The sequence below is a fragment of the Curcuma longa genome, chromosome 9, assembly GCF_044706935.1.
Source record: "Curcuma longa cultivar G26 ecotype Majalengka, Jawa Barat chromosome 9, ITB_CL_G26_1.1, whole genome shotgun sequence".
NCBI lineage: Eukaryota > Viridiplantae > Streptophyta > Magnoliopsida > Zingiberales > Zingiberaceae > Curcuma > Curcuma longa.
The window spans coordinates 8,987,560-9,005,921 of NC_133869.1; the positions used below are offsets into that span (position 1 = coordinate 8,987,560).

At 36.4% G+C, this 18,362-nt stretch overlaps 2 protein-coding genes across 2 annotated transcripts; one reads left to right on the forward strand and one right to left on the reverse strand.

Moving 5' to 3' along the window:
• Positions 1–2,828: 2,828 nt before the first annotated feature.
• LOC141834507 (pollen receptor-like kinase 4) lies at positions 2,829–4,884 on the forward strand. Its single transcript, XM_074721828.1, has 4 exons — positions 2,829–3,498; positions 3,558–3,769; positions 3,836–4,214; positions 4,289–4,884. Exons 1-4 carry the CDS (start codon positions 2,829–2,831, stop codon positions 4,882–4,884), a joined length of 1,857 nt encoding a protein of 618 aa, XP_074577929.1.
• Positions 4,885–4,946: 62 nt separating this feature from the next.
• On the reverse strand, positions 4,947–16,112 carry LOC141834574 (mitochondrial outer membrane import complex protein METAXIN). The gene is made up of 6 exons (XM_074721889.1): positions 15,860–16,112; positions 12,419–12,759; positions 11,997–12,073; positions 11,783–11,843; positions 6,280–6,451; positions 4,947–5,405 (listed from the first exon to the last, which is right to left on the reverse strand). The coding sequence occupies exons 1-6, from the start codon at positions 16,023–16,025 to the stop codon at positions 5,218–5,220; spliced, it is 1,005 nt and encodes a 334-aa protein (XP_074577990.1). The 5' UTR covers positions 16,026–16,112; the 3' UTR covers positions 4,947–5,217.
• Positions 16,113–18,362: the final 2,250 nt, after the last annotated feature.

An 18,362-nucleotide genomic window follows, 5' to 3' on the forward strand; every position in this document is an offset into this window, starting at 1 on the left:
AGAAAATTAGTATTCATGTTAGAAATAAAAATTCACATCTAAAAGGATCAAAGAAATAGGGTTGTAAACAAGTTTCAAATCGAATCCAGATTTATAGTTTCAAGCTTGTGTGATAAGGTAATCAAATCAAATCAAAGTCTGAACTAAACTTTTGAAATGATTATTCAAGATTGACTTAATTTGTTTGATTGTTTAAAACTTTTACATTTTAAATTTGTTTGATTGTTTATTAAGTTTGATAATATAAATTTATTTATTCATTTTAAAATTTAACATGTTGATGAATTTTATCGATGAACATGGTTCATAAATATTATTTTCACGAATGTTGTTTATGAATGTTGTTCACTAACATTAACGAGCTAAACACATATATGTTTAAGCTTGTTTATTTAGTTTAACGAGTTGTTAAAGTTTATTTATTTAATTGATTTTGTATGTATTGAACGAATATAAATAAATTCTTACGAAGTCGAACATTAAACTTATTCATGAATATTTAATTCATTTACAACCGTATCAAAAAAATACATAAAAACATTGAGAAATATAGAATCAAATATTATATTTTGTAAATATTACTAATGTACATGTTAAGAGTCAAGGGGTGAAATATTAACAGCTTTAAAAGAGTGTAGATTTGTATTAAATTAGCATTGTACCCGTATCTATATTTATATTAATTTATATTTTTCTTTCCTGATTTTGAATAATATATGGACATTAAATATTTCAAATAAAAAATTCTTATTGAGCTGACTAAATTACATTCATATTTAATAAACTTTAAAACGTGATACATAATTTCTCTTATTATATACCGTTCGGACGTGCCAAGCTTATTTTTTTAAAATAATAATAATAGGTAAAAAGTTTTATTGAAATCACCAAAAAAAATATTAATCATCAAAATAATATTTCATCTCAATTTTACTACTGAAATTACCTTTTTATCCCAGTCAATCTGAATATTGTAGTTGTTGAGCTTAGTATTTGGATTGCTCACTATCTACGACCTATGGACACCACCAATTTCATTATTTTTCTTTTCAATAATCTAGATCTTAGCACAATTAAACATGGAAGGCGAAAAAACTTTTTACAATAATCTAGATAGCCCTTTTTTTAGCCTTCATTGCTATTTACTTATGTGACAATCATCAATCGATTGAACATCACCCATCAATAGACTGCTCTTGAAATCTTATCCAAATCGTGTTGTTGGAACATTCATCCTCGGCTCCAATTGATCGTTGTAGCATTAGTCTCAGTTGACTCCTTAATGCTTAATTGACCACTCCAATCAACTCTTAGGCATTCTGCATTTTTCTAATGAAATTCACTTGATTGCTCCAATCAATTAAAAAATATTCTTCTTCAAAAGAACTTCAATTGATTGGATAATCTTCTATTCGTTTGATAAAATTTGATATCAATAATTGAATGATTCTTACTTATCAATCGATTGATCCAACTATAATATCTCAGACAAACCTAACTTGGAGTATATGAATATGTAGATTATTAGTCGATTGAATCTTACTATCAATCGATTGACATACTGACTTCGACTAATTTTAAGGTTAGGTCCACTTAAATTGTTTGTTTACCTTTCATCCTATATATATAAGTCACTCCACCCATGTCTAACATAGAATTTTTTCAAGTCTTCTATAGTCATCTGTGTCCATCGGATGCTTTGAGCCCGTTGCTCCTTAGTCATCCTTTGCACCTTGACATGTTAGATCTCGTCCTCCACTATGCTTCAATGCTCCTCGTCTAACGGCCCTTCAGATATGTCATCCTTCTTTGATTTTATGGACCTTAAGCCAACGAGTCATCATAAACATTACCCTCGCCAAGTCAACCTACACTTGATATACTCTACACACATAAATCCCATAATCACAAATCTAACTTAAACCCTTTGTTAATTTCATCAAAATCATTAAAATCTTTTCCTATTTAAATTTAGAAGGAGAAGAGGTTGAAGTGCCTTATCCCAAGTGGTAAGCATGGAGACATGTGTTGTCTGAAATTTAGATTCTCTTAGCAACATGTAACTGAGATGCTGTGCGATTCAAGTCTTAACAATATGTATTTATTGGTTGAGGTGCTGCAACTTATCAACATAGAATTATCCAAAAAATCCCTTACCATATCCATAATAAAAACTTATGTAGAATCGGACCGATCACCTCTAGAGATCATCAAGTCATAATTAGTTGACAATATGTAGCAATTATAAATTATAATTATCATAATGTATAACAACTATATTTCATAATTGTTTTAATATATATACAAGTAAAATCCTTCTTAATTCAAATCGACACTAATCAATAACATATTATAACAACCATAAATTGTAATTAGTACACGTGCATAAATCATCAATATAATAAATGTTGATTTAATTTTCATGTGTTAAGACGGACTAATGTTAATGGACAAAAAAAGAATAATATTAAATAATAAATGTAGGATATAATGCTATTTTAATGATTAATAAAAAAGGTACTTTTCCTAATAATTAAAAAAAAGAGTGCTTTTTTATTTTTACCCATAATAATAATAATAATAATTTAATTTAATTTGCTGTCACCAACCATCAAAAGCTAAGGTTTTTTTTCTTCCCAAAATTAAAAAAAATAATAAATTAATAAAAAAACTACTATTATTAGGCATTTGCTGTTGTCCTCCGCCTTGGTCTTCTCCATGCCTTCTAAATCCAGCCCCCTCCCTCCCGCGCCACCCCACGTCGCGGACCGCATTGCTCACCCCCGGGGCCACCCACATCCACCACCACCTCCACCACCGCCGGAGCAATGGCCACTCCATGGCCGCTCCTCCTCCACCTCCTCCTCCTCGTCGCCGCACGCCAGAGCTGCCTCGCCTCTGCCGCCGACGCCGACGTCCTCCTCCAATTCAAGGCCGCCCTCTCCGCCTCCGCATCCGGCACCGACGCCGCCCTCCGCAACTGGGTCCCGGGCTCCTCCCCCTGCCGAGCCAACGTCACCCTCTGGTCCGGCGTCCTCTGCAACCTCGACGGCAGCGTCCGCGGCGTCAAGCTCGAGAACCTGAGCCTCGCCGGCACCCTCAACACCGACGCACTCGCCGGCCTCCCCACCTTCCGCACTATGAGCTTCAAGAACAACAGCTTCGAGGGCGGCATCCCGGACCTCACCAAGCTCCCCGGCCTCCGCTCCGTCTACCTCTCCATGAACAGGTTCTCCGGCGAGCTGCCCGATGGCCTGTTCGACGGCCTGCAGTGGATCAAGAAGGTGCACTTCTCGCGGAACCAATTCTCCGGTCCGATCCCGAGCTCGCTCGCGCGCGCGGCGAGGCTCCTGGAGCTACGCCTCGACGGCAACCAGTTCGACGGCCGGATCCCCAACTTCCGCCAGAAAGGACTGTGGCTGGTCAACCTATCCAATAACAATCTCCGAGGACCCATCCCGAGGCGCTTCAGGAAGATGAACGCCGACCGATTCGCCGGTGAGCTCACAAGAAAATCAATTGAAATCGATGAAACACGATGATCATTGCTGTTGCAGGGAACGACGATCTGTGCGGCGCGCCGCTGAGCTACGAATGCGGGTCGCCGAGGAGATCGCCGGGATTCATCGCGGGGATCATCCTCGTCTGCATCGCCGTCTTATTGGCAGCGATCGGATGGTGGTGCTTCTTCTTCCGCCGGCCTCGGAAGCAACACGAGGACGCAGGGGCGCTTCCGACGACCCAGCCCGCCAAGATCGAGCCTGCTCAGGTAAGGAATTTCTCAAAGCGATTAATTAATTCCACGAAACCAACCGATCGACGATCGTCCCCGCAGGCGAACAGGGAGGAGCACGCGAGCGGGGGCGGCGGAAAGAAGGTGCCCAAGGAAGAGCAGGGCCGGCTGGCGTTCGTCAAGGACGACAGAGTGAAATTCAACATCCAGGATCTGCTCAAGGCGTCGGCGGAGGTGCTCGGCAGCGGCAGCTTCGGGTCTTCCTACAAGGCCATCCTCTCCGACGGGCCGGCGGTGGTGGTGAAGAGGTTCAAGGAGATGAACGGCGTGGGGAGAGAAGATTTCTACGAGCACATGAGGAGGATCGGGAGGCTCTCGCACCCGAACCTCCTCCCCCTGGTGGCTTACTACTACCGGAAAGAGGAGAAGCTCCTGGTCACAGATTACGTCCTCCATGGCAGCTTAGCTCACCTGCTCCACGGTATCAATCAAATCAATCGATCGAAGAAAGGAAGAAGAAGGAGAAGAAATTTTACCCTAAAATTTTGGTCGCAGGGAGCCAGGGATCGAGTGCTCCTCCGCTGGATTGGCCGTCTCGGCTGAAGATCGTGAAGGGCGTGGGGCGGGCGCTGGGCTACCTCCACGAGGAGCTGGCGGTGCTGGCGGTGCCGCACGGCCATCTCAAGTCCTCCAACGTGCTCCTCGCCTACTCCTTCGAGCCCATCCTCTCCGACTACGCGCTCGTGCCCGTCATGAACAAGTCGCACGCCTCGCAGATCATGGTGGCCTTCAAGGCGCCCGAGTGCGCCGGCGGCGGCAGGCCGAGCAAGAAGTCCGACGTCTGGAGCTTCGGCATCCTCATCCTCGAGATCCTCACCGGAAAGTTCCCCGCCAACTACCTCAGGAAGGGCCGACACGCCGGCACCGACTTGGCCGGCTGGGTCAGCTCGGTGTTGAAGGAGCAGCAGCAGGAGGAGAGCGCCGGCGAGGTGTTCGACGCGAACATGAAGGGGACGGAGGGCGGCGAGGGGGAGATGCTCAAGCTCCTGCGCGTGGCGCTGGCGTGCTCGGAGGCGGACGTGGAGAGGAGGTGCGAGCTCGGGGAGGCGCTCGCCAGGATCGAGGAGCTCAAGGAGCACGACGACGCATAGCTCCTCCCTATTTTTTATTTTCCCCCTTGAAATTTTGTATAATCTGAATTTTGAGAAGAAAAAAAAAAAAGAAGGGCCTCGTTTATGGAAAGGTTTGCCGAGGTTGACTCGATCGATACACTTCAAAGTTGACTTCAAATTTTGGTATAAAATTTGTTTGCGGAATCTCTCTAGTTGACTCGAAAGTCAATCGGCCGCGAACTCTACCATTCGAGTACCAACTCAACTACATACGGTGGAGTACGAGGGAATGGGAGCCAGAAGAAAACCTCACCAGAAAATGGCCGGAAAAATGCAATATCAACTACTTTATGGAAGCGGCGGGCAATGCAATTAGTCGTCGTATGCCAGACCATCGTTGTCGTTGTCGTCGTCGTCGACTCCGTAATCACCCATCCCTCCGAGTACGGTCAAGAAAATCAGTACTGAGACAACCTGAGCTGCGATAAAATACTTGGCTCTTCTCCGGAAGGATTTCTCCTCCTCTGTTCTTTCTCTTTTCTTTGGCTTGGGCTTAGGACCTATAGATACATAGTCAATAGAATAAGAACTTGAAGCGTTCTTTAAAAAAAAAAAAAAAAGAAATGATTCGCATTATCAGAGATTGGGCCTAATTCAAAAAGCGATGAGTAAGAACACTTGGGAGGAATTCATTTACAAGAGAAACACAATCATAAATACCACTACTATTTCTACTACTTTGTTTATTGATGAAACAACAGAATTTACAATTGGTAGAATGTTTAACACAGCTGGAGTGGCATGTCTAATGCATATGTTCAATGGTGTAACCTAGTAATTCAGGAAATGGTTCAAACTATCAAGATCAGGATTGCATTTTGATTAACAAGCTTCGATCGACAACCTAGATTTAAAATTCCAATTCCTTTAGAGTAGAACCAACCCACTAAATATATCAGAGATCAGCAAAGCCAGTCTAAACTGTTCAAATGGAAAATAAATTATTATAGCCTGTGTTCTTAAAACCAGCTCCTTTGCCTAAATCCATTCCAATATGAAAAGAAATAGGTTGGCCAACTGCCTAAATCCATGCCTATTGTCTTTCCTGTAAAACCAGATTTGTTTTTTGCCTAAATCCATTCAGCAATCCAGGCAAAAGACAAACCAGCTACAAGCTGGCCAGACACTACACTGCCTAGGTCTCAATCTTAATCCAAGGTTTCTTTCTAAGTTCTCAACACAAATCTCAGTGAAACTTTTCTCACATTGTTTGTACTCATACAATTGTTTTTATAGCCGGAGATGATATATGAACATCACTAAAAGATCATATGAAAAATACTGCATGATCAAGAAAATTGACTAGTGGTTGACCTGAAATTACATTTAACTAGCATAAAGCAAAATATAGCTAAATGGTTTCTAAAATCTTACTCTGCTTTGATTTTTTGGTCCTGGGGACTGATGATGATGATGATGCTTCAAAAGGAAAGGCTGTCGTCTGCGAAGATGAACAACTAGCTTCTAGCACGTCACCTTTAAAAGTTTCTACAAACTTTGTTAGGTTGGCATACTTTGCAAGACTGCTTCTCAATACCGATGTTTCCTTTTGTCAGAAAACACAACAATGAGTGTTTAGATTGTAAAACAGTAGAAAATCTTTTCAGAGATAAAATGAGAGTAGTACAAATGTAGATGCTTAAAAATCTGTCTACATTTCAAATTAGTGAGAGATCAATTCCGAGTATTTCTCACATACAAATACCGTCAAAATTTTAAAACATAAGACAAAAGAAGACTTTCAATGAAGAATAATGGGTTTTTACACTCAGTTTGTTTTGTGTAAAATGTTTTATCTGTGTAAAATGTTTTCTAAGAAATATTTACAAAGAAGAGTACTTTTTATGTTTGGCAGATGGAGGACAAAATATTTTCCCATTCTCCAGTGGGAGTGGGGAGCTAACTGGTTGAGCTGGTCTAGTTAATCTAGGTGATCTGATCATTCCAGATGCTCTGATTGGTTCGAGTGAGTCAGGAAAAAGGCCCATTGAGTCGAGGAGGCTCGCAAATGACATAGGAGGGAAAAAAGATGAGAGTGAAGGACTTGTGAACAAAGGTAAAGGGTGAAGGGAGAAGAATTGTTTGCTGATGAGGGTGGACCCATCGATCAATGGGGAGAAATGTATTCCACTCATTCTTTAAGGAAATCTTTTTCTTCCAAAATGCTCATACTTTCCATTAAGCAATAGAAAATTTTCCATTGACTATGATTACATCATACCAAACACTGAAAAAGCCAAAAGATTTGTTTTTCACCAAACAAACAGAGCCTTTAATCTCTAATAGTAGCATCCTAATTACTTTCATCTAAAAATCCAAGCTACCATATAAGGTTGTGTTGACATTTTGCAGGAAAAAAATAATAGTGCAATATCCTTACTCATGAAGATCCATCCAGAGTGTTTTAATATTATAACCCATCTTGATTCCAGTATTATAGTTCTAGTAAAAAAAGTTTGTCAACTCACCAGTTGGCTTTGATTTATTCAATAATACATTTTTCTTTTAAATATCCATATGCAAATTATGCAGCATTGATATCGTCATCCTTGGGAATATTCAACCAGAATAGCCAATAATTGGAAATTTCAGCTGATTTTGATTTTGGGGACTTGATTTTATATCTACCATAAGTAACTGCCTTGTGGAACAGAAGGCCCATGTTTAAATAAAACAGTAACTACTTAGCCAAACTCACATCACTTGAAAGTGTATGAGACATGGCATTCCTAAATTGTAATAGAATCCATTTGAGATTTACTTCTAAAAGAAGTGTTTCGTTTCAGAGAGATAATGGTTGAAAATAAAATCACAATTTAGTGCCATAATTGCAGGTTAATTTACCATAACATCATGATGCTTACCTTTTATAATTTCATGTATTCTTTTCTCTTCACACTGATAAAAGAAGTAATTTTACAGGAAATTAGGTAGTGGAATGTTTGGAATTTATCAGGTCATAAGATCATCTTGTGAAGACTTAGTTTAAGTCATACGATAAGGTAGGGGCTCTTAACAGGGCTGCAATAAAAATGGTGTGTTAGATCTAGAACCAAGTGGATTGCAGACCGTGACATAACACCTCATACAACATAAAATTACCTAACAAAGGAGACTTAACCACAAGGTCCTAACCTTCCAAGAGATACCAATCTTCATCATGTTCCATGTGTTGGTCAACTAGCAAAATGGCATATTTCATCTGTGCCAAAAGGCATGGAACAGTTTATAAAATTGTGGTAACAAGTCAATGAGGTAATTCAATTCTGTGTTTAATGCTATTTCATTGCATTTGTTGAAGAATTCAAATAAGCTATTGATTGAAAGGCCACCAAGTATGTCAACCAACTTCTCTTCTGATCACCTCTTGTCAATATAATAAGATGGAAATTTTAAATTGGAAATCAGACACTTCTCTGAAGACAATATAAGACATTGGACCCAGAAACTTTTGTAGTACTCAACAGTTGACATAATTTATGCCAAAAGAAGTTTAATGCTCTTGAAAAAGTCACAAACTCCTAGGGCAAAACTCTTACTTCTCAGTATGCATCCTTGGAAAGCATTCTGTAAATGTAAAACTTCAAAACAATTGAAGCAAATAATAAATAAGTTTACTAGAGTTCCTGGTGACTTTACGAAGCATATTTCTAATGGACAATGAGCATATATGGTCCAGTCCTTGGCTGAATAACTTACCATTAATTGCATTGGCATACACACAAATATTCATTTTGCAATTTCAAATGATCTTACAACATCGCTTGTGTCAATCATGCTGAAATCCATTACCAATAAAGGGCAGCCTAGTGCACGAAGCTCCTACCGATGCCGGGATCCTAGAAAGGGTCTATTGTACGCAGTCTTACCCTACTTTGCAAAAGGTTGTTTGCGAGACTCAAACCTGTGATCTCTAGGTCACACAACAATAACATTACCGTTGCGCCAAGGCCGAAATCCAATACCAATCAACACAAATAATGTCTACAACATCGCTTGTGTTGATCATGTCAATGGTGCAAACATTCGACAAACCTTGGCACATTATGACATGCGTTAAAATAAATTCAAATTATTTTATTTCTCTAAAATCTTAATTAAATTAATTATCTAATTCCTATAGTTTTATTTTTTAAGTAAATAAATTAAGTATGAGAAGACTAGAGTAAATTTTATAAGGATTCATCTAAACACGCATTGAAGAAAAAAATATAAAATCTTTTTAATTCAATTACTGATTTATATAATTTATTAAACTTAGAAAATCTAAGTGAAAGAGGATTAACTAAGTAAAATATATATATGAATTCATCTTGACATGTTTTGACATATGAATGTGTCAAGGATCAATACAATATAACATACAAAAATTTAATTTAATTAACTATTTAATCATTATAGAGGAATAAGACACATCTAAATTCATTTTGTTATAGTCAAGGAGTGTTAACACAACACAATGCCAAGATTGTACCATCCCAACTAGGACTAAAACTTCAACATATAACAAATATTTTAATCCTTATCTTAGGTATGTAGTTCTGTTGTCTTCTTTTTCTTCTTAATTTCCTTCAATTTGTCACTGGTACCAAGTCAACACCTCAACAAGATACCAAAATCTTATTGTTCTAGTCAAATACTGAAATTCCAACATGGCTCAAAATTCTAAACGTTGATATTAAGGTAGAGGAAGATTTTAACCCATGGCCTAGTGGTTGTTATTACACATTCTAGAGGTATCATTTTTATCGATAGGTGTGTGATTTAAGGGATCAAAACATAGCAAGTGATACTAGAGTAGTCTTCAATTCATCTAGCAGTATCAAAGACACTTGTGATATAAATAAGTGATACAAATTGCCAAATTTTAAAGTAGGTGCGAGTAAAGTGAATGGAGCAGTCAACACAAGTGACATACAGATTATTTGCAACTTGCAAGGACTTCTTAGGACATAGGAAAGTTCTCTATTTAAAGATTTGATGAAAAGCCTAGTCTGTATTTGTAGATATCATATCTATTTATACAGAAGGGCTATTATGTAAAGAGAATGGAAAGCCATCAAATATGACAGAGAGTAATTACGATATGACAGAGACAAAAGCAATTGGTGCCACTAGATTCTGCCCTGTGAATAGTGTAGTTCATATAATAGCAGTAAGACTACAACACGAGATTATACTGGAATTGTAGGCATGTTATATAGCAAGTAGTGTCAATAGCCAAATATATCTCAAGAGGCGAATCTAGAGACAATAAATAGCATATAACGAGGCCTTAATGATGCATCTAAACACATTTTTCAGCTTGTGGATAAGTTAAACCAAAGTTAAAGAGACCTTAAATAGTGACTTGATGCAGATATTTATCACTTCATTGTTTTATTTATTCTAATTGACAAAAGAAGGGAGGTGAAAAGTAAAGTTATTGTATATGTTGCTTAAAGGAAGAAGAAATCTTCCATTTTATATTCAATTGAAGATGCAGTAATTAATCAGAACAAAGGTTCATAGGGGAGGATCTCAACAATGTAGATCTAAATTCATGTTAGATCCTCCAAACACGTTCAGTACTACAAATACAAGACATATAGTCATATTAAAAGGAATTATCCAAAAAAAAGGCCATTAGTCAAACATTGTTGTTCTTGTCGTCTCAGAGAAATGAATATGCCTATAGCTTAGTATTTAGATCCATCTTATGTAATGCATGTTCCAGAGAGGTGTTTGAATTGTTTCAGATTGTTAATGCAGGATGCAACCAAGACCATAAGTTTAGGAGATGGACATGACTTAGTGGTGGAAATTTAGGATAGGATATCACTCTAATCAAACATGGTACATCTAAGGCAGGTGTCCTTCATCCCAAAGATAAGAAAGAATTTCATTTGATTAAACTCATTATAAGGCAACCAGTGTGTTATGTAAGTGACTGATACTAAGCAGGCCCACAATACAGAAAGATACAAAGACGTCTATATTATGTAGAGACATCTTCAAGATATATGAGATGGACATATCTCAAGACACCAAAGAGACAAGTTCAAATGTAAAGGCTATTTGAGAGTGAAGGGACCAACCATATAACATTTTTGAGTTTCAAATGAAGTAGTGAAGCACTATATCACCAAAGTTAAAAATGGTTAGGTATGTGTACCTATTAATCCTAATTGATGAGACTACAGTCCAAATGCCAAATAAACCCTATTCTAGGGGTTTGTAGCTGGTTTTAAGTTTATGGTAACAATAACTAAGGCTGTGAATTTTTCACTGGTGAAGTATTCCAAAGCCTACGTGAAGTCTTGTGGAGCATGTCCAAGCTGTGAAAAACACAGGGCACTTATAAAAAAGAATATTTTTCTTCTCAGATAGAGATTTGTAGTATCTAGGGAGGTAGTATCCAAGGAGGCAAGAAGTGAGGTTTTTTTTTCTTGTCTCTATTGGTGTTGAAGAGCCTAGAGAGTAACAAGAGGTCTTATAAAAGGTGCGGACATCGATTTATCCAATTTTCATTGTACTTTTACTCTTCTATTAAATAATTTCGAATTCTCTACATGGATATAGGCTCACATTGAACCACATTAAATTATTTTTTTCTTTGTGTATTTGTGTTATTCTACCATAATAGATAAAGATTTAACCACCTGATCTTACAGTGTTGATTACTCTAGATCCTAGAGGTGCCAATTTTGGATCTACAAATGTTGCATCAACATGATTTGAGATGGCAGATTATAGCAAGTGGTGTTAGAATTGTTTCCAACTTCATGCAATGGTACCCAGAGTTCTTGTGATCCGACATCATGGGATCATTTATATGACACTAACCAAGTGAAAAAAAAAGCAGCAATTAACATATACAGCAAATAAAATTACATACCGGCAAAGCATGGATCACAAAGGCAGCATGTGCAAGGAAAAGAGCATCCACGCTAGTAGGCCTGTTCAAATAGAGAAAAGTTTCAACAACACAACCCATTCAAACTGGCTCCTAACATTCTAATATGATGCACAGGTTTTGCTTGAAATTACTTTAATATGGCAAGAAGAAATTGGAAATTTCATATGTTCTATAATTGAAATTCCTGGAGTACCTTTCTTCAAAGAAAAACTCCTCATTCCCCAATTTCACAGATAGAGCATTGTATGCTAAATTTGCTTTACGGTAAATCTGCAAGCCAGAAATCCCAAACTAATGACTGAAAGATATAGAATGACTGAATAACATGTCGAATAATAACAACAAATTAAGAAAGCAAGAAAATCAAAATTGAATGAAAATTAAAGCGTTCATCTTGCCTAGAGAATAGGAAGAGCATCATCAATTTTGGCAGAGCATAAGCTATAAAGTAGAAAAGGAGATAGAAAGCTGAAGAAAGCTTAGTTACAGCCATGCAATTACAAGACCCAAAGGCACATTGTGAGCCCACTTATATCATTACTTATGGATAGATGACTTGCACCAGTCTTAGCAATTCCACAAAACTATGTATCATAAATAAAAGATAAAGTAAACCTCTTCCTCTTTCTCTGCAACATTAAGCTTGGTTATTCCATGCAATTGCTTCACTGCTCGAGATTGCTTCCAGTGGAGAAGCTTTCCGATAGCCCAGGGAAGGTCAGAGAAATATATGTAATTGGCAATGGAACTATCACAAGCCACCCACAGTTCATATTGCACTGCTTCTGCAAGCCAGGTGCTGATCATCACTTTTGTGGATACCCAATCAGAGAAACAGTCCTTGGAAAGTTCAGAATCCAACTGTATAATGTTTTCTTCATTCAAAAGTTCAATAACTCCTCCCTTCTCATTGTTGAAAGCAACATAATCCCCATACTCAACATATGGTATGTGATCTGTGAAGAAAAAAACCAAAATGAGATGTGACATTTTATTTAACACTTTATAATATATTTGAGAGATTTGACTAAAATAATTTAATATTAGGAAGCACAATCACAAGTGTAGAAATTGAATAAAAGACCAATAGGAGAGCACAAGGAAAACTGTTTAAAGTTGTTCTCGATACTCGTCTTGTTTTTACCCAGGGAGAGATATTGAAATTATTGTCTTATGCAAATCTTAAAATTGCATCCATGAAATAGTCAAACTGAAATAAAAATTCAGGATCAAATTGTAGGTTAAAGAATTTGGCAAGATAATGAATTTTTTATGAATGAAGAATATATTCTTGTTCTTCAAAAAGGAATTGGGATGCTAGAAGGTAGTCTTGATGGGTACTCAGCAAGAAAGAAACTGGAAACAGAGGGAGGATGAAAATGGTCCCTTGATAACCAGGAAAAACCAGTGATTAGCTGGTATGCTTATGTACTTCTCTGACTCAGCATGATTATTTCCTATGAGATGAGTGTTGTGAGTCAATTTATACACTCACCAACTCAACAACATTTGGATGTCATGCATCATAATAACCTTAAATATCTCAAGTGAACTTCTAAGGATTGATGTTTTGGAAAAATGAGGCAGGAGAGACCAAAGGCTTTGCAAACTCAAATTAGGCAGGATATAATATAGTTAGTGGATCAACCTCTGGGTTTGGCACCAAGCTATTGAGGGATTTAGTCACATGGAGAAGTAAAAAGCAATTACTTGCAGCATAAAGTATGCAAAAGTATAGTTCAAAGGCATTGCCCATAGATATTGTGAGTTAATTTGGCTGCAGAAATTGATGGAAGATTTACAAGTACTACCTGCTCATCCAATAATATTTTCTAATCATAAGTATACTATCGCTAGAGGTGTGAATGGGTTGTGCCTAGGCCATGCTTGGACCTGGCACAACACAAACCAGTTCAGCCTTTTTTTTCCATGTCCTACCTAGTTCTGTTGACCCAATTATTATAAAAAAAAATAAAAAAAAAGAAAATCTAAAATCAGAAGAAAAAATGAGAACAATATTTTTAACATTGATATTGTTATTCTTAAAAATTATAAAAATAAAAATTAATGTCATTAAAATTGATAGTTTTATTAAATATTATTCAAAATATTTAATATTTGTAATACTACTATTAATTTATAAATAAAAAATAAGACAAGAAAATCTCAATTCGCGGGCCATGCTAGGCCCAATCTCGTGTTGTGTCGTGTCGATCTAGGCATGCCTAGTTTGGGCCCGAGCCCTCAGGCCATTACCTTAGCGGCCAGTCTACTGCTAGGCGTTTCTGGTAGCACAGCATGGCCCTGGCCAACTTGAGCCATGTCATGCCAACACACCCCATCCCGTTATACACCCGTACTATCAGCAGAGTTAATGATCATACTTAAAATGACAGGATTAAACATGTACAGATTAGCCAAGGCATTATAAAGGAGAAATAAACCAACCTATCTTCCTATAGCTAGTCAAGAAAAAAACGTGGTTACCAAATCCTTGTCAAGGATTTGATTCACTCATCAACAAGCTAGGAAAGATAACATTCATCAGCTTGAAGGGGAGTGTTAGATGTTGATAGGAGAGCTTAAATTAATAGGATTGGTGATGGGATTGTGATCTGTTGTTGTTTTATAAAAGTTAATTGTTACCTATTCTATTCTCCCATAAATATATGATTTGCATTTAATTTAGAAAATCTTTCTAATATTTTATTTTGGAACAATCAACTGGTTTTTATTTCTATTAGACTGATGGAAAAAACACAAATTTAGAACTAACAAATTTTGAATCTCAAACATACCTTATACTGGAAGTTCAACACTCAAAATGAGAAATTGAGGTAGGAGGTTGCACTAAATTGATGACAGAAGTATTAAGCTGAGAATTTAGATCCAACTTCCAGTAAAACAAATCAATTTAATACATAAAAAGGTGGATCAGCCAATCCTCAAGTACATCTTTGGGTTCATTTAAATTAGTGAGTAGGTGGGAATCAATGGACTACCATTTTTGTGAAACAAAGTAGATGAGTTGCCGGAAATAAAGAAGTGGCTCAAAGATAGCAAAAGCTGAAGGCACTGGAGCAGCACAGTTATTAGAGGCTAGGAGGAAGTGCATTTCTAGAAGCACACAGATTAAGGTCAACCAAATTAAATAATCTATGAAGATCATTTCAAGCATATGATATACCAGAACATGAGATGCAACTATGACTCAATATTATCTGATTTGTTTATCTGCTCAAATTCATGGTTTTATGTCAGTTGTAATTCCAAAAAAAAAAGGTGAAAAGATGCAGGGATGAAAATATAAACAGGAAAAAGAAAAAGGAGACAAGATGAGAATGAACAACTGAAATGAGAAAATCAGTTTTCTAATCTCCTTTTTCTTTTCCATGAAGCAATCCTTGATCAGTTCAGTATTTCCTGCTCAAAGAAAAATATTGTTCTGTTCTTTCAACAGATAAATAATCAGTAATCACTGTAACCATTTCAATTAAAAAAATGAAGATAGAGAGGTAGTTTTAGTCTTGAACTTTAGTTCATAATGTTACAGCCCTGCACTCGCAAAAACTCAGATAATCACAAGCTTATGAGGCTTGAGATCAGTGCTACCATGATTCACTTTTAACAACAACGAGATCAACAACAACGAGATAACTCAGTTCTATTAGCAAAATTCAGTTACAAAAATCAACTCATATAATCAACCAAGCGTGATATAGAACAAGTCTCTTATGGGTACTTAGAATATTATGAATAAATCAAAAGAAAATCTAAATGGTTAGCTAACGCTACCATCATCAAGAATTGCTTTCGTTTTCTAATCAAATTGAGATCCAGCTAGGCAATTCGTATTAGGGGCCCTAAGGCTTGAATATCACCAAATAAACATATTCTTTACTATGCCCGAATCCATAAATCAAACGACCAAAAACAAATAAGTAACACTACAAGCAACCTAAGACTCAAATTGCAGCAGCCACAAGCGAAAGTTACTGATTGTCAAAGGCAAGATTACGAAGAGAAACAGAGAGTGGGAGGAATAGGAGGACGTGCCGGAGTCGGGGTTGGTGCGGTCGAGACGGACTTTGAAGTTGACCTTGGCGAAGCGAAGGTAGCAGTAGACGGGGAGGCAGACGGGGCAGGCGGTGGGGAGGCCGAAGCCTCCCTTCCGGGCGACGAGGACGATCTCCTGCGTGCCTTCTACTCTCTCGTCGTCCATCGCCACCGTCGAGGTTTTTCCGGCGTTGGCAGAGAATTTCGTTTTAGTGCGGCGACGAGGACAATGCCCTTTCAGTTCACAGGTGTGTTTAGGTCAAGGCAAGAAATAAAGGGTAAAAATTAAAAAAAAAATATTTAAGTTTTTTTTTAAATTTGTTTTTTAAAAAATTGATATTTTGTGATAGTTTCTAAATTTCGACATTTTGTAGTTTTTTAATTTTAATTTTAATTTTAAAAATTCATAAAAGAATTTATATTTTTTAAATTTATAGTTTATATAATAATCTTAGTTAAAAGTGTTATATATTTTTATTTAGGTGTCTATATTTAATTGAATAAAGTCATCAATTTGTGATTTTAGGTGGATTTAAATGGTTAATGTCCAAAAGCAACATCATTAATTTTGATCAAAAATTAAAAGGGCTCTTATTTTTTGAATTTCTACTTTAATTTTTTATATCTCACTTTCATATACAATATATAATTATCTAATTAAATTCTACTAAATACTATTCCTATTATAATCGTTCCTTTATATTCTATCTAAATCTTGAACTAAAGGTGCATTGTAATAGATATGATTTTGTAGCTATTACAATGAGTTATCACACAATTGTAGCAGTTACAAAATCATAATTGCTATAACTGTGAATCTCGAGTTGAACCACGGGACATACAATATATCAAATCAAAATTTGTTTAAAGATATAGGTTTGTTATTAGGTGTAACCCATAATGGTTCAGTTTTAAGCTCAAAAAATATCATTTAAAATTTTTTCGGAGGCTCCAAAAAATTTTAATCCTCTTTATTTAAGATTATTTTTTATATTGTATCAGTTACAATTTCATAGCTGCTATAATTATTGTAGTTGTAGCAGCTACGAAAATGTAGTTGCTATAACTACAAACTACAACTGTTGTAGTTGTAGCAACTACAATTTCATAACTACTACAATGCGCTTGACCAATTCAGGATTTACATGGGAAATATAGATGGAATGATAATGGAAATAATACTAGATGATAGTTGTATCATCTTTTTGATTTTTGCCCTTTAATTTCAGCTTTTACGATTCAATTAATTTTGGAAGTGACCAACCCAACCTTGTGAAAGTTTTCCATTAACCACTAATATAAATTGAAAAGCATAGATGAGTTCTGATGGACGATTCATCGTCATAATTTTTTCAAACGCCCTATGTCTAATATGCTTTAGGTGAGATTTGAATTCTCATCACATAGGGAGCTTATCCCACCTCTTACCATCGTACCATAGTCTTGAGGGGCGACTTTTAGTGTTTATGATCAACCTATATGAATTTTTTATACCAACTTTGGCACATGAAATATTTAACATGTTTGCTTGGTGTATTATGGATTTCTATGAGAATATATTTATGCGATACATAGAAGTTGGATAGGTATTGACATCTTTGCTTGACAAAACATATAGAATTTGGTTAAGCATCAAACATATGGAATATGAATATAAACATTCTAGTTAGCAACTTAAAGTGTAGGTCTTTGCTTCGATGAAAACATTAGGATGAGAGCATCCGTGTCACTCAAGAACTCTAGATCTACCTTGATGATAAAGTCTGCTGTGTCGTACCATGAGAAGTAACGAGACATGTTACAAGGGAGAGTGAGATACAAGAAAATCAAAAGAGTGTCCTTTTATTTCTAAATCATTAAAAAAACATCTTTGATTTTTTATTAAAAGGACACTCACTTCAATATTACTTCATTGTTTTATCATGTACTTTTACTTCTAGTATTATGTTATACTGTTTAATATTATTATTTTCTATCTAAACTCTAATTTTTAACGATTTGACATGTAAACTATTAAAAGTTTTGAACACTTCACATAAAAACCTATTTTTCCTATGTCAAGATCACCAAAATGCATTCTCACTAAATTTTTATGATTTTTAGAGTTTTCTAGATTTTATGAGTCTAAAAAATTCATCTGTTGGATCTTTTAATTTTCAATCAACTGAATGATGTATTCATTCGGTTTGATCATTCCCAATGATAAAAAATCTAACTCCATTTGATCATTCCAACTGACCATTTGAAAACTAACTCCACTATGCCAAGTAACCAGGTTCTTCGAGCTCCTACATGAATTACTTCAAGTCCCTGCACATTTAATACACATATAAAAAAAATACAGATTAAACATAATTTAAACATTTTGTCAAGCATTTCTTAATAAAATAAGCCACATTTACTCAGAGAAATCAAGGCAACATAATAAGAAAAGTATAAAGCATTAGAGAAATCAATGTTGGTCTACAATTTGCCTCTTAATCTAGTCTAGACTTTCTTTGGA